General features: G+C 37.6%; 1 protein-coding gene across 1 annotated transcript in view; it reads right to left on the bottom strand.

The window, feature by feature from the left end:
- erbb4b (erb-b2 receptor tyrosine kinase 4b) overlaps positions 1-17,176 on the bottom strand; it is a gene marked incomplete at both ends in the record, with an annotated part of 341,095 nt that overhangs the window by 155,206 nt on the left and 168,713 nt on the right. The window contains one exon of the mRNA XM_079254462.1: positions 392-578. Coding sequence (XP_079110588.1) covers positions 392-578 — 187 coding nt within the window. The remainder of the gene's footprint in view (positions 1-391; positions 579-17,176) is intronic.

The following is a 17,176-nucleotide window of genomic DNA, read 5'->3' as shown; positions in this document are numbered from 1 at the left end:
TGTTAATTTTTTTTTTTTTTTAATAAAATTAATTCACTATAAAATGTTTGTCATTTTTATTGTTTTTATTGATCTTTTTACTTGTCTAGCGCGATATAGCAGCAGAATGATAATCTGGCTACTGTGTTGTTTGGTCCTACTTGAAATCAAGAAAAATGACAAGCAAAAAAAAAAGTTTTGTAAATTCGTTTTGCTTTTAATCTACAAAAATCAGCAATATCAAAGAATTGTGAGAATCACAATTTAAATCGAATCCCCATCCAAGAAAATCAGAATGGAATAGAATCGGGACAACAGCGTATCGTCACAGCCATAGTAATTTCACAAAAGATCAAGAGCGACTTAAAACAATATCCATGTGACATATGACAGCCAAATGTGTTGAACTTGCCTGTGAGGTTCTTCAGACCCAACTGCCGCAAGCCGAAGTTTCCATCTCGCCTATAATTCAGGAAGATTGCAAGCGAGTAGCGGTCCTCGTATAGCTTGGTTCCTCGAATTATCCTCAAGTTCTCCAGAGGCAGGTAGTCAAACTGGTTCAGAGCCACCAACACATACCCCGTCACTTCTCGGATGGACTGTGGACAAAGTTATGGAGGGAAGTGTTAACATGAATGAATTTGCATGGAGATGTTGCAAATAATGAAGAAATCACATACGTTTCCATTTGTTTCTTGTTTGTGTTTTATGTGTTGTTTGGGTCCTGAAAATCTGGTTAATTTGTAACGCTGTAACAAAAACATGTCCCATTGTTAAACACGGAGCACCTGCTTCAGTAGATTCACTCTCTTTAAGCTAAATTAGCAGGGACACTATCAAAATTGGACAACAATCATTTGAACCTGAGCTGCCCTTTTAGCTTTGAAATGAAGCACAACTGATGAACAAATAAACAAGATAATAAGACAGTAGAAACAGAACGCTGTAAGACGCAAAAGAAACCAAACACGACGGGCAAAGTCACAGGCCTACATCAGATCATTGGCAGCATCTGTCTTCAAGGTCACTTTCCACATATTCAATCATGCCAGCAAGTTGAGTTACAGCATCTGAGGCAGGAGGTTTTGCTTCAGGGTTTATGACCTTGCTGCAAACTTGGCTCAGGGTTCAGAACTCATAGCCGGGGCTCGGCCTGGGGTGACTGAGCCACAAGGACAGCCATTGCTTCACACTTTAAATGTCATTTAAGGGGGGGATATAACGACTGTTGAGACATTGGCAAGAAGCCACCCAGTTGGAGCTGCCGTTGCATGAATCAAAGTGACAGGCCGTGTCCTCTTTCTCCCATCCACCATCATGGAGGCTGTCATTAGCAGACAGGCGGCCAAAGAAGTCTCTCCACACTGGCCCTACTTATGCTCATAATCAACAAGTCTACGTATGAAGTGCTATTGGAGTTGATGTACAGAGCCGAAACAAGTCCTAAAGAGGGCCTTAGCAGTGGAGTTCAGCCAGCTGACAGCTGTCAGAGAACATTGCTGTTAGTCATCAGTAAGTAAACCCCAGTTAGGGCTCTGCCACCAGCTTAATACCATCTATGGAAAGACTGGAGAAAGTGGGGTAGGGCAGGTTTTATGTTTATTTTTGTGCTGTTCGTGTTTTTATTGGTTTAAGAGATTGGCTGGGAAAGATAATCGAGTGAACAAACTTTGACTTGTCACTCAGGATAACTTCAAACGACGATAAATGACAACATTGCATGGCATGTGTGCGTGTATTAGAGAACAATACGCTGAGCTTCTTTGGCGTGTGTTCACGCTGCACTCTGATCCATCAGTGTGAACAAGCGGCTAGAAGTTTTTTGGATGACTCACACTCACCATGCTGAGGGTTTAAAGGTCTTATCAACCCTGCTACTCAGCCAAATAAGCTCCAGTCTGTGTAGTACAGCGACACAGTACTGTAATATCCTCCCCATCTACAATCCAGATAGTCTTTATTCCTGCCAAAAAGCTGAGGGTGGCATACAACAGCGAGAGCAACCAGCTCTGGCTCCCTGTATGTGAGCATATACAAAAACTAATAATTACTTCAGGACCTACACCTCATGGGTGCTTTACACATTTTTTTTTTTTTTTTTTTTTTCTGAGGCTGTTTATTACCCTGTTCGCACAGTTGTCAGTTTGTTATTTTCAAGCTACCAAATCAATACTTTCCAAAGTGCAGTCTTGCAGAGGGAAATAAAACAAGGGAGAAAGAAGATGGCAGACAAACACGCTTTTCTCCCCACAGATTATTGTTCAATAAAGAACTGCATGAAAAAAAAGGGAAACTACTTGTAGTGATTACAGGCTCTTGCTGAGCTAATGGCCGAGTCTGCTCTGTGCATGGTCACTTTCATTAAACACAGATCAACAGAACAGCCTCCCGCCTGGTGACTCTTGTGCAAAGTATGCTCACTTCTGGGAAGCAGGCACATGGATTGCAGCAAGCTTTATCATACAACACCCCAAAGGATAGAGGGAAATGTTAATCCTGAAATAGGTGATAACTCAGAGGCACAGCTGTCAATGCAATCTCATTTAAATTTTTTTGCAGGTGCTAAGTTTAGTCAATTACATTACCTGCATTTAGCAACAGTGAAATTAGTTTTCTAGTACCTGGTAATTATAACAGCACAACTCATTCCTGTCCTGGATTATTCCCAAGAGAAAAAGTTTTGAAGTGTCCTGTAACAGGACTGTGGATTCACATGGAACCTTGTAGTTATAAAAGACTTTGCATTGCAAAATCATCTGTATTTAGTTTTTCAAAGTTGACATTAGTTGTTACCCAACCAATCACTACAATGAAGACCTTCTGTGTAGACATCTGGATGCAAGGCTACTTTGTGGCTTTTTGTCGCTACCCCTGACCACAAACCCACACTCTCACACCCCACCCAGGTCATCCAACCTCATATGCTTCCACAGAGATCAACGCATTAGGATCTCAGTAACACTGAACAAAAGAGACAGAGAGAGACAGATTTAGTAGATTAACAGGGATTTCTCCTTCCTCCCCACGCTGGAGCATTTGTGAACGGAAGTGTGGCAGCGGGACAAACCCCTCACTTGAGTCACTGAGACGTGCACGGTTTTGAAATCGAGTCCTCTAATCCCTGACTTCTGAAGGAAGAAAAGAGAGAGAGGTTTGGGGGTAAAGTGGTGAAGGGAGGAGAAGGAGTAAAGGAGGAAAGGAAGCCTGAAGAAGAAGAAGAGACACACATGGCTAAAAGAGCCCAGTCAGGTGTTCAGGACGGGTTTATGTATATTTGAATACATAATTGAAACCACACCTGTTCCAGGTCAGAGGGGACAGAGATAGCAAAAGGTGTGGGTGAAATGTTGAGGTGAGAAGGTGGGGAGTGGACAATATTAGCATGTTTGAAGAGACTGAACAGACGTTAGCATGATTGCCTCTCATTTCCATACATATTGAGGAGCAGAAATGTTCTCTGCTGGGCTGCGGTCATTGAAGTCAGACACATAGGACTGCACTGGGAGGGCTTAAGGTTTGCTTAGCAAAGCTCTCATCCTCCATTTCCGTATAGCTTCAACAAATCCTCTGCCTAAGCTTTGCATCCACATCTGTAAGCAGACACAGAATCCGGATAGAATGTCTACAAGTGTAACTAAGAAACTCCCCCGAGATCAACCTCAATGGAACCAAAATTCCTATAAAAAATTATTTGCATTAGTAATGTGTTGAAAATGATTTCTTAATGGCTTCAACATTAATCTGTATCATTGAATCTTTATAATACATCATGCATATATTTTGTAAAGTTAGCAGTAGCTAAATATCTGTCAGTAGGAACATTGTCCCTGGTGGAATTTTAAGCTTTTATTTTTTATTTATTTATTTTTCTTCTAATACTCTGCCTCAGCAGCTTTGGTTAAAGTTGCCAAAGTGCCCAAGTCTAACCCGCAAGCTTTCAGATAACACCTCGATTCCTCTGGAGTGGCTCAAACCCAATATGATCCTGTTCAAACAGCTGCAGGTGATGCCGCCTTTGATGTACATGTGTATCTGTGTGTGTGTTGCACAATACTGCATGCAAGGGAACCCGTGAAGTATTTTTACTGCTTGGACAAGATAAGTGTGATAATTCATATTTGGGGAGAAACTACGCCTGTTGTTTCCTACATAACTCTTCTTAAGCTCCTTACAAAGAAGAAAGAAAAAAAAAAAGAACAGTGCTTACATTTGCATTTTGACTGTTGTCAAAAAAGACAAAAAAAGAAGAGGAATCATTTTATTTCCACCCTCTTTCTTTCTCATACTTCAACATTGTGCCAGTGTTTCCTAAGAACACTGATTTCACAATAATAATAAGGAAAATATATCATAGTTATCTGTATAATAGGACAATATGGAACTTGAATAAAATGTATATCATTATTTATATGAGCACAGAATCAATACAGCAACACAACCCAGTTTTTTTTTTTTGTTTTTTTTTTTTCTCTGTTTGTTGACAAAACATATGAGAAGAAATTTTTTTCTCCAGGATTTAAAGTGGCTGTTGTTAACTAATGAGATTGGCAAGACTGGTTGACTTTGAGAAGTCCCTCTTCAGGGTGTGCAAAGCCATACACAGAGGCAAAGTGTAGCACTTGGTGGATGTTTGAGAATCATTGGTTGCGACAGGATGACAGTCTTCTTGTCAAGCACAATGACAGAAAAGCCCTGCAAGGTGCATGCATCATTGTCAGAACACACCACAATCGTCAAATGCAGAAGGAAAAGTCTGAAGAGAAGGAGAATGATACAAACAGACAGACGTGGACAAAAGAAAAAGAATACAAAAGAAACATCTGATGCATGGACAACAAAACAAATGACATGGTGCTCATCTGTTTTAATAGAGGGTCTCTTGGAAAGCTATAGATAAGATATAGAACATTATATGATATGATATAATGAATTTTAGCATTTGGAAGCACGCTATAAGGAGAATTGTAGTTGATGCTAAACTGCTGTATGTCCCTAAAATGATGGCTATATCATGCTTAGTTTGCAATTAACCACCTCCAATGTGGAGATTTTTGGAACTGAGGCAACAATGATTGAGGCAAACAGCCTAAACCTCCCACAGCTTTCCAAATAAAAACTGTCCCCAAGTCTGACTGAAAATAAACACAGAATGTAGCTTCCTCGAGAGGCCATTTTGGCTCAAGGCCTTAACAGTCCCATTCGGGAGTCTTTTTACAATTCAATGTGTTACAGTGAATCTAGCAGGTCTATCACAAACTCTTCCATACCTGTCTATGAGTCAGTCCATGTATAAGCCTACTGTTTATCACGCTGAAGTTACAGTTCAGTCTGCTCTAAATGGCCCAACTCACTCTGAGAACATCAGTTATTTGCAGACAGTTTGTTCATAGCCCACGTTCGTGTGTGACACAAATATTGTTTATTTGGAATGCAATGTACCTCAGGCTGTTTATTTTACAGCTAGGCGTACAAGACAAAAACCGGGAAAACCACAAAATGCATATGATTTTTCACCGCAAAAAATTACAGTGTTTTCGTTTTTCTGTATTCAAATTAAACAAGCGGGTTGTAGTGCTTTTTTTTTTTTTTTACTATTTTTGACAACTTTAATTGTCAAATGTTATTTTTGCACTCATAGTTAGAGAAATGGACTTTATCATGGTGTGAAATTGATGGATTTAAATAAAGATGTCATAAGCACTGAGCCTTCTCATCAGATTTTAGCATTGTGGTACAATAAGGCTTAAACACATACAGGTTAATTAACGGGATATTTTTAGTTACTCAATTGTTTTAAACCGATTCAAATTTAAAGCAAAGGACAGAGGATCTGTGTTACAATAGTTGCAAAACTAATTCTGATTAGTTCACAGTACAGTATTTCTTTAGAGGTACCCACCAGTTTTGGAGTAATTGAGGCAAACATTGTCTTATCAGTAAGTAAACTTTGCATTGTGATGTTGAAAATCAACAAACAAGAATTATTTCCTAAAAAAAAAACAAAAAAAACAAAAACATGATGCAAATACCTATGTCTGTAGCTGAATTTGAGATGCATGAAAAAACTGTCAGTAAAATTTCTTGGTTTTCTTTGCCGTTTTGTAATTCTAAGTAACAAGATGTGATTACACTGTATGGCTAATTGGTGGATGTAGAAGACCTGTGTTGGTGCACAAGTCAACGCCACTTCACCTCCAGAAGCCTCTTTCAGATTATCTCCACCTTTCACTTGTCAGAGTCAGCTCAGACAGAAAAAGGATTACACAGCTCAAACTGATTAAATTTAATTCAGAAAATGGCTCCTCTTTTTTCATGCTTGTTTCTGTTGATTATTTTCACCTAAATTTCATTCATTTCCTCAAACTAAGTCTGTTGCTCGCCATCCTTTCTTGTAAAATGACATAATAGCACATGTTTGATGTGAACCAAATAAATTGAGATTGGATTTTCCAAGTACGTACAAACAAAAAAAAAAAAAAAAAAACACTATATTGTATTATTAAAAAAGATGCATGTGCTTAAAGGCAGAGTATGTGAAATTTCAAGGCGAATCTTTCAACCACCAGGTGGCAAACACCAGGTCGTGAGCAAAACCACAAAACTGCTACCTCCACAAACGACCATAATGAGCAAAACTCACCCCTCACCCCTCCTCCTTGCCAGCTCCAATGAGGGCAGGAATCGCTTGTGAGCTGTAGCTCAGAGCCGCTCTATAAGTGTAGTATAGTATAAGCAATAAATGGGCTTATACTCACCCTACTGGTGGAAAAAAAGTACTTTTTTTTTACTGGTCAGAAAACATTTAAGAAGAGTCTTTGTCATTAATTAAACTTGTAATTTAATAACGCATAAAATATGGACAGACTGGAACCTACATGTTTAAAAAAAACTATCTAATTATGATTATAGTTATTTTTTTAGTTAATTTATTTTGAAAATATTGAAATCTTACATACTCTACCTTTAAGGGCTGGGCACATTGATGGATTATGTTAATGCTTTTTGTTAACACATTAGGTTGACAGCGTTTTTAAATTTATACTGGTCACACTCCTTCGCTGAGATTTAAAGGGATTATTTTAACTGCCGCTTTCTTGTTAACGTTGTTAAAAGCAGTTTGTTTATTTGCGTTTTTATGAACAAACTTTTTTTTCATATACTGGCATGTTTTATATGAACTTTTGATTTAAACTATTTTAATATAATTTTGCATGTAATGATTTTTCTTTCAGTTTAATTTGCTTAAATACCAAAAATTGGAAGACAAACTGCATTTATCAGTAATTACAAATTAAGTGCTTCTGAAAGTTATTTTCATCAGCTTGTCCTCACTTCCTATTTACTTTGTTCTAACAGACACCCTCTCAAAAATCACCAAAACTAAGCTAAAGGTTGTAATACAAGCATTTGTTGCAGTTGTTAACAGACAGTTTCTTGTCACAGCATCCAAAGGTACATTATGACTTTGCACCAAAAAAAGAAACTGTACTGAACCAATTGTTCAGTAGGGCTGAAAAAGGGCTGAATTCATCAGGAATTTCTTTAAAATCACATTTATATATTTTTTTCCCCATTATTATTTTTACAGTATGACAAGGGGCACTCCACCACTACAACTAAAGTTCCCTTTGTAGTTAGTTGTCATTGTTAGTTCGTATGGTCAACACTTTACAGCACAGAAACAGCATAAAGCTGGAAAGTAAATCTCAGGCAAATGATCAGAGCTCATTTTTCTACTGAATGAAGCAGGGCAGAAAGCAATATTTTTTCAAATGTATGAATTCCTCAACATGAGTAGCAGTTCCCAGGGCTGAACTGTCCTCATTAACGGCCAACTGGAGGGTGTGCACATTTCGTGGCAAGCAGGCGAGTCTAATGTCATGCGTGGCCTTGATCGCAGTTTTTTTAAATTTTTTTTTTGGAATTGTCTTAGGGAACTGTGCAGGAAGAAGTAAACTACCTTCAGTTTGTTGTCAAGAATCAGACATCTTTTCTTGTAGAACAACTCTCCAGGGTGTAAAATCCCCATTAGTTCACAGTACAGAAAAGATACAGAGAGTGAGCACAGCGACTCAAAACATCATTGGTAAAGCAAAACATCACTCATGTTGTGTGATAGAAAAAAAAAAAAAAAAAAAAAAAAAAGGTAAAATATTTTTTTGGGAAACTATGTCTTACTATCAGTGAAGTTATCAAGATAAATAGAGTTAAAAAGTATGCTTACTTTTACTATGCACTACAGCAAGGGTGCTTAGCTCTGCTCCTCAAGGGTCACAACCCTGCAGGTTTTCCATGTATCTCTGTTTCAACATACCTGACTCAAACTAATGACTCATTGTGCAGAACGTCATTGGCTGTTAGATCCATTTAATGAAAGCCATGTGTGTTAGAAAAGGAATACATTAAAAACCTGCAGGACAGTGGCCCTCGAGGACCGACTTCGGGCTGTAAGAAAGTGTCCAAAGATCTTCTGATATGGGCCAGATCTACAATAATCCCAATTTGCAAGAAGAAATTTGTGTCTGCAAACTAGAATTTTGCACATGGAGCTTAACCACAGTTTGCAGGTGATTTAATAAGAGTGACTGTGTAAATGGACATGGGTGCAAAGTGTTGAAGACTCCTTGCTTTTATTTTAAAGTCTCCGGGTTGCCACAATAATCAAAGCCACAAAAACAATTGAACACACAGACTGCTTACACGACCTTATGAAACAAACGAAATACTAAGTTTCATGAGCAAAATTGCTCTCAGGTTTGACAGATTACATTGTGGGTGCTAAATTATCGGTAATATATTTACATCTTTCCTCCCAACACATGCAGAATAAGGTGTGAATGCCTCCTTTTGCATATTCATGACCCAGATGTATTAACTGGGCCTTAAATGGGTTATTTTGCGCCTTTGAAAGATGTGACTCTGAGTGTGCACTGTTTGTAAACCTGTCTGTACTTTTTGATTTTGCATGTGCAGTGAGTCTGTACTAATTTTAGTACATGTAAACTATTAGTAGATCAGGCCCTACATGTATAAAATGATACCTTCACACAATTTTTATATTTTATATATATATATATATATATATATATATATATATATATATATATATATATATATATATATATATATATATATATATATATATATATATGGATACATTTGTCCTTGATTGAAATAAAGAAGTAGCTGCATCTAAGGAGATAAAAGAAAGTCAGATAAAGTGTCTTAAAGTGGGAAGAGGAGCACCATATGCCACTATAACAGCTCCAACTCATACTGACTTTAACTGTTTTGGTTTATAACTACAGGAGTAGTCCCTGATAACTGCTCCAGTGGATTGAAATCTGACAGTGAAAGCCATAGCTTATGATTAACATCAGTGTCATACTCGTCAAAACATTTATTGAACCATAGTGCCCTTTCGATAGGGGCATTATCATCCTGTACACATAAAGGTCATCACTCAGAACAACTTTGTGTTGATTTGAAGTGACCTTCCCACTAAGGGGACAAGTGGAGCCAAACCCTGGTAGCAAAATGTCCCCCACAGCATGACAGAGCTAACAGAACCCCTCAAAGCAGAGGTCAATGGTTTAGCCTTCCCTTTAACTTGCTGCCCATCTGTAGATATCTAATAAAAGGATGAAGGTACTGTATCAGAAACCGATGCTGAGGAATCAACTGTGTGGAAAACATGCAGTTTAATTCTTGTCTGTGTCTGTGTATGAAAGAAAGCAGGTTGAATTTATAGAAAAAATTACACATTACCTTTTCCACTATTTTTTATTATTATGCTATTCTCTTGTGTCTTACATTGAGCATCAAAGGATGAAAGAGTTCCTGTGTCTGTAATAGTGGAATTGGAGAGCATGGCCTTTGGTAAACGTTAGATTGTGCTTTTCAGAGAAAGCTATGAATAGAGTGGGGTTAATTTTTGGATAAAGCCTTCTTGGGTACATCAATGAAAATGTCTGAATGAGTTAAATGTGAAAATCCTCTTTTGAGAGAAATGCAAGCTGGAGCAGAACTGTACTGTACTGCATGATGATGAGTACAGGTACATTATAACTCATAAGAAAGTCACTCTCCAGCCATTTTTGTATTGAAACTTCTTACCCTGGCATGAGCCATTATATGTTAATCTATATATATATATATATATATATATATATATATATATATATATATATATATATATATATATATATATATATATATATATACTGCTCAAAAAAAAAGGAACACTGAAGTAACACGTTGTAGATCTGAATGAATGAAATATTTTTATGAAGTACTTTGTTCTTTCCATAGTTGAATGTGCTGACAACAAAATTGTACAAAAATTATCAATGAAAGTCAAATGTATCAACCCATGGAGGTCTGAATTTGGAGTTATACTCAAAATACAAGTGGAAAAACACACTACGGGCTGATCCAGCTTTGAAGTAATGTTCTTTAAACAAGTCAAAATGAGGCTTAGTAGTGTGTGTGGCCTCCACATGCCTGTATGAGCTCCCTACAACGCCTGGGCATGCTCCCAATGAGACGACAGATGTTCTCCTGAGGGATTTCCTCCCAGACCTGGACTAAAGCATCTGCCAACTCCTGGACAGTCTGTGGTGCAACTTGGCATTGGTAGATGGAGCGAAACATGATATTCCAGATGTGCACAAATGGATTCAGGTCTGGGGAACAGGCGGGCCACTCCATAACATCAATGCCTTCATGTTGCAGGAACTGCTGACACACTCCAGCCACATGAGGTCTAGCATTGTCTTGCATTAGGAAGAACCCAGCGCCAACCCCAACAGGATATTGTCTCACAAGGGGTCTGAGGAGCTCATCTCGGTACCTAATGGCAGTCAGGCTACTTCTGGAGAGCACATGGAGGGCTGTGCGACCCTCCAAAGAAATGCCACCCCACACCATTACTGACCCACTGCCAAACCGGTCATGCTGGAGGATGTTGCAGGCAGCAGAACATTCTCCACGGCTTTCCAGACTCTGTCATGTCTGTCACATGTGCTCAGTGTGAACCTGCTTTCATCTGTGAAGAGCACAGGGCACCAGTGGTGAATTTGTCAATCTTGGTGTTCTCTGGCAAACGCCAAACGTCCTGCACGGTGTTGGGCTGTAAGCACAACCACCGACCTGTGGACATCGGGCCCTCATACCACCCTCATGGAGTCTGTTTCTGACAGTCTGAGCAGACACATGCACATTTGTGGCCAGAAAAAGATCATTCTCATGTGCTAAGGTAGTGAAATATTAACTATTATTCCTAGAAGAAGCATTCAAAATATTTCCCCTGGCTTAGTTTGTTTGAGTGCATTGACAATCACTTTAAAACTTTCAGCCAGTCTTTTGTTTCCAAACAAGATCTGAATATTTCTCATCTTTGGAAGGGTTTGTGAACGAGATAACGTAAAACACACAGACACAAGCACATGTGTGAGATTTCAGTCATTCTTTCACTTTCTCTTGACATAGCAACTCTGTCCTTGAATTTTTTTTTATTTTTATTTTTTTTATTTTATAATGAAGGTAGAAATCCCTGTCATTACGGCCAAGTCTCACCACTGGTTTGACAATGAATGGTGTGATGCTTACTTTTTAAAATATATAAGAATTATTCCTGCGCAATGATTATTAAAGGATTATTTTCCTACTGCACTATTGGTCCATAACAGTTTTAGGGAGCTGTATAAAGCAAACATGCCTAATACATATTTATTAACTGCTAATATCTGAAAAGGAAAATTAAAATTACTTTCAAAAAGAGGTTTACATATGAAATGTTATAATTTTTGGTACAAAATCGAATGATTGTTTTAAGTAAATGATATATCTTAGTTAACTTCTCAACACATTGTGCTGTTTCACTTAGCTTCATAATGTTCTGTCGTGTGAAAATGCCTATAACTGTGGGTTGTTTAACAAACATTTGAAGTTTCAATGTAACACCAAAGCAGCAGGAATTTTATCATGCATCCTTCTTCCAGGTCGTACCTTGAAAAGAATGATAAAGAAGAAATAAAAAAAAAACAAAAAGAAGAGAGTGAAATGACATCCCCTCCCACAAGGAGAACTTGTAACTCCATCAGATCACTGGTAATGAGTGGACTCCTGTGGGGAATTCTCCAAATTGACTAATTTATAATTGATTCAGCGCATTAATTACTGGCCTGGTTACGCCTGTGTCATGGTTAATATTGTGCCGATCTGACGAGGCTGGGAGGCCTGTCTGCATTGGGACTGTTCGGGTGAAGCAGCCATTATTTAATTATACCACACAAATCTGCTGTATGGAAAGTCTTAATCCGAGAGTAATCACTTCCACACGCTCGTCTAGATGTAGTCCATGTAGTCTACGCTTAGCTCCTTAATCAGGTTTGGGAGAAAAATCCCGTTGGCATTGTAAAGTCTCTTGGCAGTAGAAGAAACTTCTGCGCAATCATGAAAGTTGAGTTGCCATGGCGCTGTGAAGTTTTATTTTGCTATGTGCACACAATCATTACCATAAAAAAAGTTTCCCCTTTATTTGGGATCCTAATTAATCTGTTGTTCATGACCACCATGATATATTATAGTTTGTCATCTTAAAGCAGAATCCTCTCAATGCATCAGGAAATCATTATTTCTAAATAAGTTTTTTAAACTTTGACAACAACATTGTACCTGCTGAGCATCTAAAAATAAGAATCAGTCTCACTACATTCACTACTTGGATTCGAGATATACATTAGATAATTAGTTTTCTTCCACTTCTTCCACTGTTCCAACAACTGCAACTGTCATAAGTGGTCTTCATGTTTATGAGACAAGAAGACAGAGAGAGAGAGAGAAAGAGAGAGAGAGGGGGAATAAAGAAATAAAGATTGTAACTGCATGCAACCCATCAAGATAAGGCATGTGTTTCATTTCTGCTTAAAAGGAAAGCAAGTAGAAAGCTAAGTGTACACATGCTTTTCTTTTCCCTTTATCAACTCTAACTTCAGCAACCATCTGTTTTCAGCCCTGAGCAAGGAGAGAAGATAAAATAGAGGGCTCTCTCCCCCACAGTTGATTATATTTCTGCTTTGATCTACAGCAGCCATCCTCTAACCATTCTCCAAGAGTTTGGACCTTGCACAATAGAACAAAAACAACATGTGCAGCCCTGGAGTAAGCAGACTTCATTGTGACCTTCTTCTAGAGTTGTAATCTAAAAAGTGGCTGGAGGACCATAATCATTTGCTCTCTGTCCTCTATGGTGAACACAGACAAGGTACAAAAAAAGACAGTAAACTGCTGTTCTAATGCTTCGGGACAGACATCTTAAGAGCAGGTGCCCTGAAATGATCCCTTAATAAAAGAATCAGAGCCCAGTTCGCTCAAATCGTTTCAACAGCAATTGCACAGCGCTTGCAACTGGAAATCACTAGAGTGCTAAAATTCTATCCTTAAAGAGTAAAAATTAAAGAAGCATTGCTACGCAATAGTAAACATACTTTTTTGATAAATATTTTATGGCACAAAGTGCCTTGATTTAAGTCTTCCATCCACTTATCCACACTTAATCTTGTTCAGAAATGTTGGGAGAATTACTTGCTGGAAACTGGGTACTATTTGTGGTTTAAAGTCCTGCACATTAGGGTATGTGACCAAGAGGAGCAAAACAATGAATGTGAAAAAGGCTTCCTCCAAAACTTCTTGCATTTAAACAGAATCCTGAAACAAAGGTAAGGCCAAACATAGAGCCTTATATACAGTAATACGACAGTGTTTTACCAGGAGTGGCTTTTGCCTTTTTGGTTCGCTTGAAGTAACAAACCAGTCACCTTGTGGGGGTGCTATCTTAGTCTTTGCACTTTCAAATTGGGAAAAAAAAAAAAAAAAAAAAAAAAGCTCTGAAATTTGTGTGCAACAGGGGGGTTGTCAGCAGTGGTCATGTTACTTATGTCCTAAAGCAGTACCCCACTGAGACAAGTAAGTATTGCTGTGGGGGAGTCTCGGTCACACTTAATGGCCCTGAAAGCATTATTAACTAATAAAGGTTGATAGGCCTCTTGGCTCTTCACATTGTAGAGGACAGAAGGGAAGCAGCAGTAGCCGGAAGGTGAAATCTCAGTTGAGGATTTGTGCTTTACTCTTGGGTTGCACTAAGGCACAATCTTCATAGGACTTATGAGCTTCAGGTTGTGTTCATGACAAGACTAGATGCTGATCAGTCTTCTGTCCTTTATTTGTTCTAGAGGCCTTCCATAAAAATACAGTCATTTGACTTATATAGGGTTGGTGTGAGTTTTACATGGAACACCAAACAACTGAACTGCAGCAAACCCGTTAGCTGCAATTATCAGCTAAATTTGACACACATTTAACAGCATTATGGGAATTTACCTTCATCTCCATGTAAAGTACAAAAATTAAAATGTACAGTATCTTCTTCGGCAAACAGCAACCACCTGAACCAGCTACAGACAGTTCTTGTCTAATATGTATGTATATATATATATTTATATATATATATATATATATATATATATATATATATATATAGTGAAGTAGCAATTTGTGATCAGATTATATTGAAATGTGCTTTATTTTTACCAAAACTGATGGTCCAAAGTGCATCGGCGGGTCAAAGATTACATCAACTATCATTTTATATAACACAATAATAACAATTTCAGTTCAGCACCTGATAAGCCTGGATAAGACAACAAATAATTACGTGAAAATACAATCCCAATTCCAGAAATGCTCAAGATATGTATGTAAATGCATAAAATGTTTACATTAAATAAAAGCATAATTTGCCAATCTGAGATATATATATATATATATATATATATATATATATATATATATATATATATATATATATATATATATATATATAGTAGAAAATTGAACATTTTCTGAGTAACATTACATCTTCTTGAATTTGACTAGCAACATGAACCACCATGCAAAGGCTGGGACAAAACTGCTTGTTATGATGTAACGATTTATCTTCAAAAGTCCCCAAATGGGAATGTATATTCTAGCCCAATATAGGACTCTAACTATACAATAGTTCTGAATGATTTTTCGTCTTAGTTTGTGTTTCACAATCTTCAACATATTTATTTGGTGAAACGTCAAGACTGCAGGAAGGTCAGTCTAGTCTTCTGGCACAAAATCCTGCTGTTGTAATAGATGTGGGTTCAGAAATTTCTTGCTGAAAAATTAAAATAAAAGTCATTGTCTGAATGGGAGAATATGATGCTCTAAAACCTGATCATACTGTTCAGCATCACTGAATTTAAACTACAACAACTAATGATCCTTCTACCCTTTAGTCTGTGGGATTATTTCAAATCTTAAATTGTCTCATGACAGATGAGATTACCAGTTTGCTTCAGTACATGTGAAACTAACTTTGGCACAGAGAAGAATGCTGTGTTTTTGGATCAGGCTCACTTATGGCTTTGTTTGTGCCTGAAAGAACTTTAACCTCCATTTATGGATGGCACTTTGAACTGTGTTCACAGACAATTATTTCTGGCAGTGTTCATGAGCATTTGCACAAATTTCCTGACCTTAAACATGAATATGAAAAAAAGTCAAATAAAAAGCATTTGCCATCAAAAACATCCAATTTAAATGATGAGAGATGAATAAATTGAATAAACTCTAAATATGTCTGGATATGGAGAGAAAATGAAAAAAACTACAACAAAGTGTTTGCCAGTGATAGCTTTTAAAAGTCCCTTCTTTATATCTCATCTCATCTTGTCTGAGTTAAGTGATGGTCCAGTAAAACACGTCTAAGAGTGGAGGAGAAATGGGCGACGTGGCCTCCTATTCTGACCACAGAGGAAATCTCTGAAATTGACGATAAAGGTCTTGCTGTCTCCACAGGGAACCAAGAAATCAGTTTTCTGACCCACTTGGTTGTGCACTCATGCTCCTTCTCTCTCTCTTTCTCTCTCTCTCTTCTCACACACACACCTACACACACACCCACACAGAACCACCAAGTACGTACATCCAGCCCATGAAGTTTTACTTGGCAGCACGACCCATAAGTATTTTTAAAAACAAACAAACCCAGATAACAATCATGTTTAATTAAGATGCTAAAGGGTTTTGGTGAAATTAGTGCAGAATACTTCCAACTGATGTGACTTTGCATGTAGTTCACATGTTCAGAAAAGAAAGGCAATGTACTGGGTTTGCAGGAATAAGTCCCCATTTCCAAAATATCAAATGACGATCAAATGTAAAACTATATCAAATGTTGATGCTCTCTGGCCGTTCCTCTAAGCTATAATAACTGTTATTAGTCTTTTAAACAACATACTAAAAAACAAGTCTCTAAATAAACAACATAAGGACTCAGATCATACAATCACTTGAACTGTTAAGTTTGGCTGCATTTACCTGTTTTGCACGGTCACCCATTTCTCATCTTTAAAAAAAAGTACATCAGAAATTCATCTGTGTTCTTCAGCTCTCATTTGATCATATATTAAAAAAAATACTATAAAAGCTTCACAAATAATGCTGTCTCGAGACGTAGGAACAGTATAATTGGTGTGTTTTAATTATAGACAGTTTTGTTTTACGGTGGGGGAACTCACATGTGGAACTACAGCAGAATTGTTAATAGACTTTGTCTCCATGCAAATGCCCCACTAATTCAGGACAACAAGAGAGCATCCATAATTCAATGACAAATCAGCTATGTGCCAATTTAAGTGACATATTGCAGATGGCATTCATTTAATAAAAGCAAATCAGTTGTCTCGTCACTTTGACATGGAAAAACGTTGATGATAAAACATGTTCCATAAAAGAAAGGGGCGATGCTCTAAAATTCAATAATTTCTAATTTAAGGACTTCAAAAGGCATATTTTCCTGACTCTCCCAAGAGGAAAGTAAGAAGCAGGTTAGTTGGTTTCTTTGGGAAGGCAAAAAATAAAGGGAAAAAAAAGTAATTAGCAGGTTTTCTACACAATAATGTCCAGCCCTGTGGAGATACTTGGTCTTACATGACATTTTTTTGTGTTTATGCCTACCTGTGTCTTACACTGAGGTTGGGAGGCTCATTAGGTTATTTTGAAGTAGATGGGGCACATGTTAAAATGTTGGAACTGACTCGGGAACTGTGAATTTGTGGATATTTCATCTTTTTAATGGGCATCTCCTGTAGGAGCACCTGCAGCA

This window comes from Telmatherina bonti, assembly GCF_933228915.1.
Source record: "Telmatherina bonti genome assembly, chromosome: 15".
In the NCBI taxonomy this organism is placed as follows: domain Eukaryota; kingdom Metazoa; phylum Chordata; class Actinopteri; order Atheriniformes; family Telmatherinidae; genus Telmatherina; species Telmatherina bonti.
Note: the sequence above shows the minus strand (reverse complement) of the source record. Positions and strands in the feature narration are given on the sequence as shown.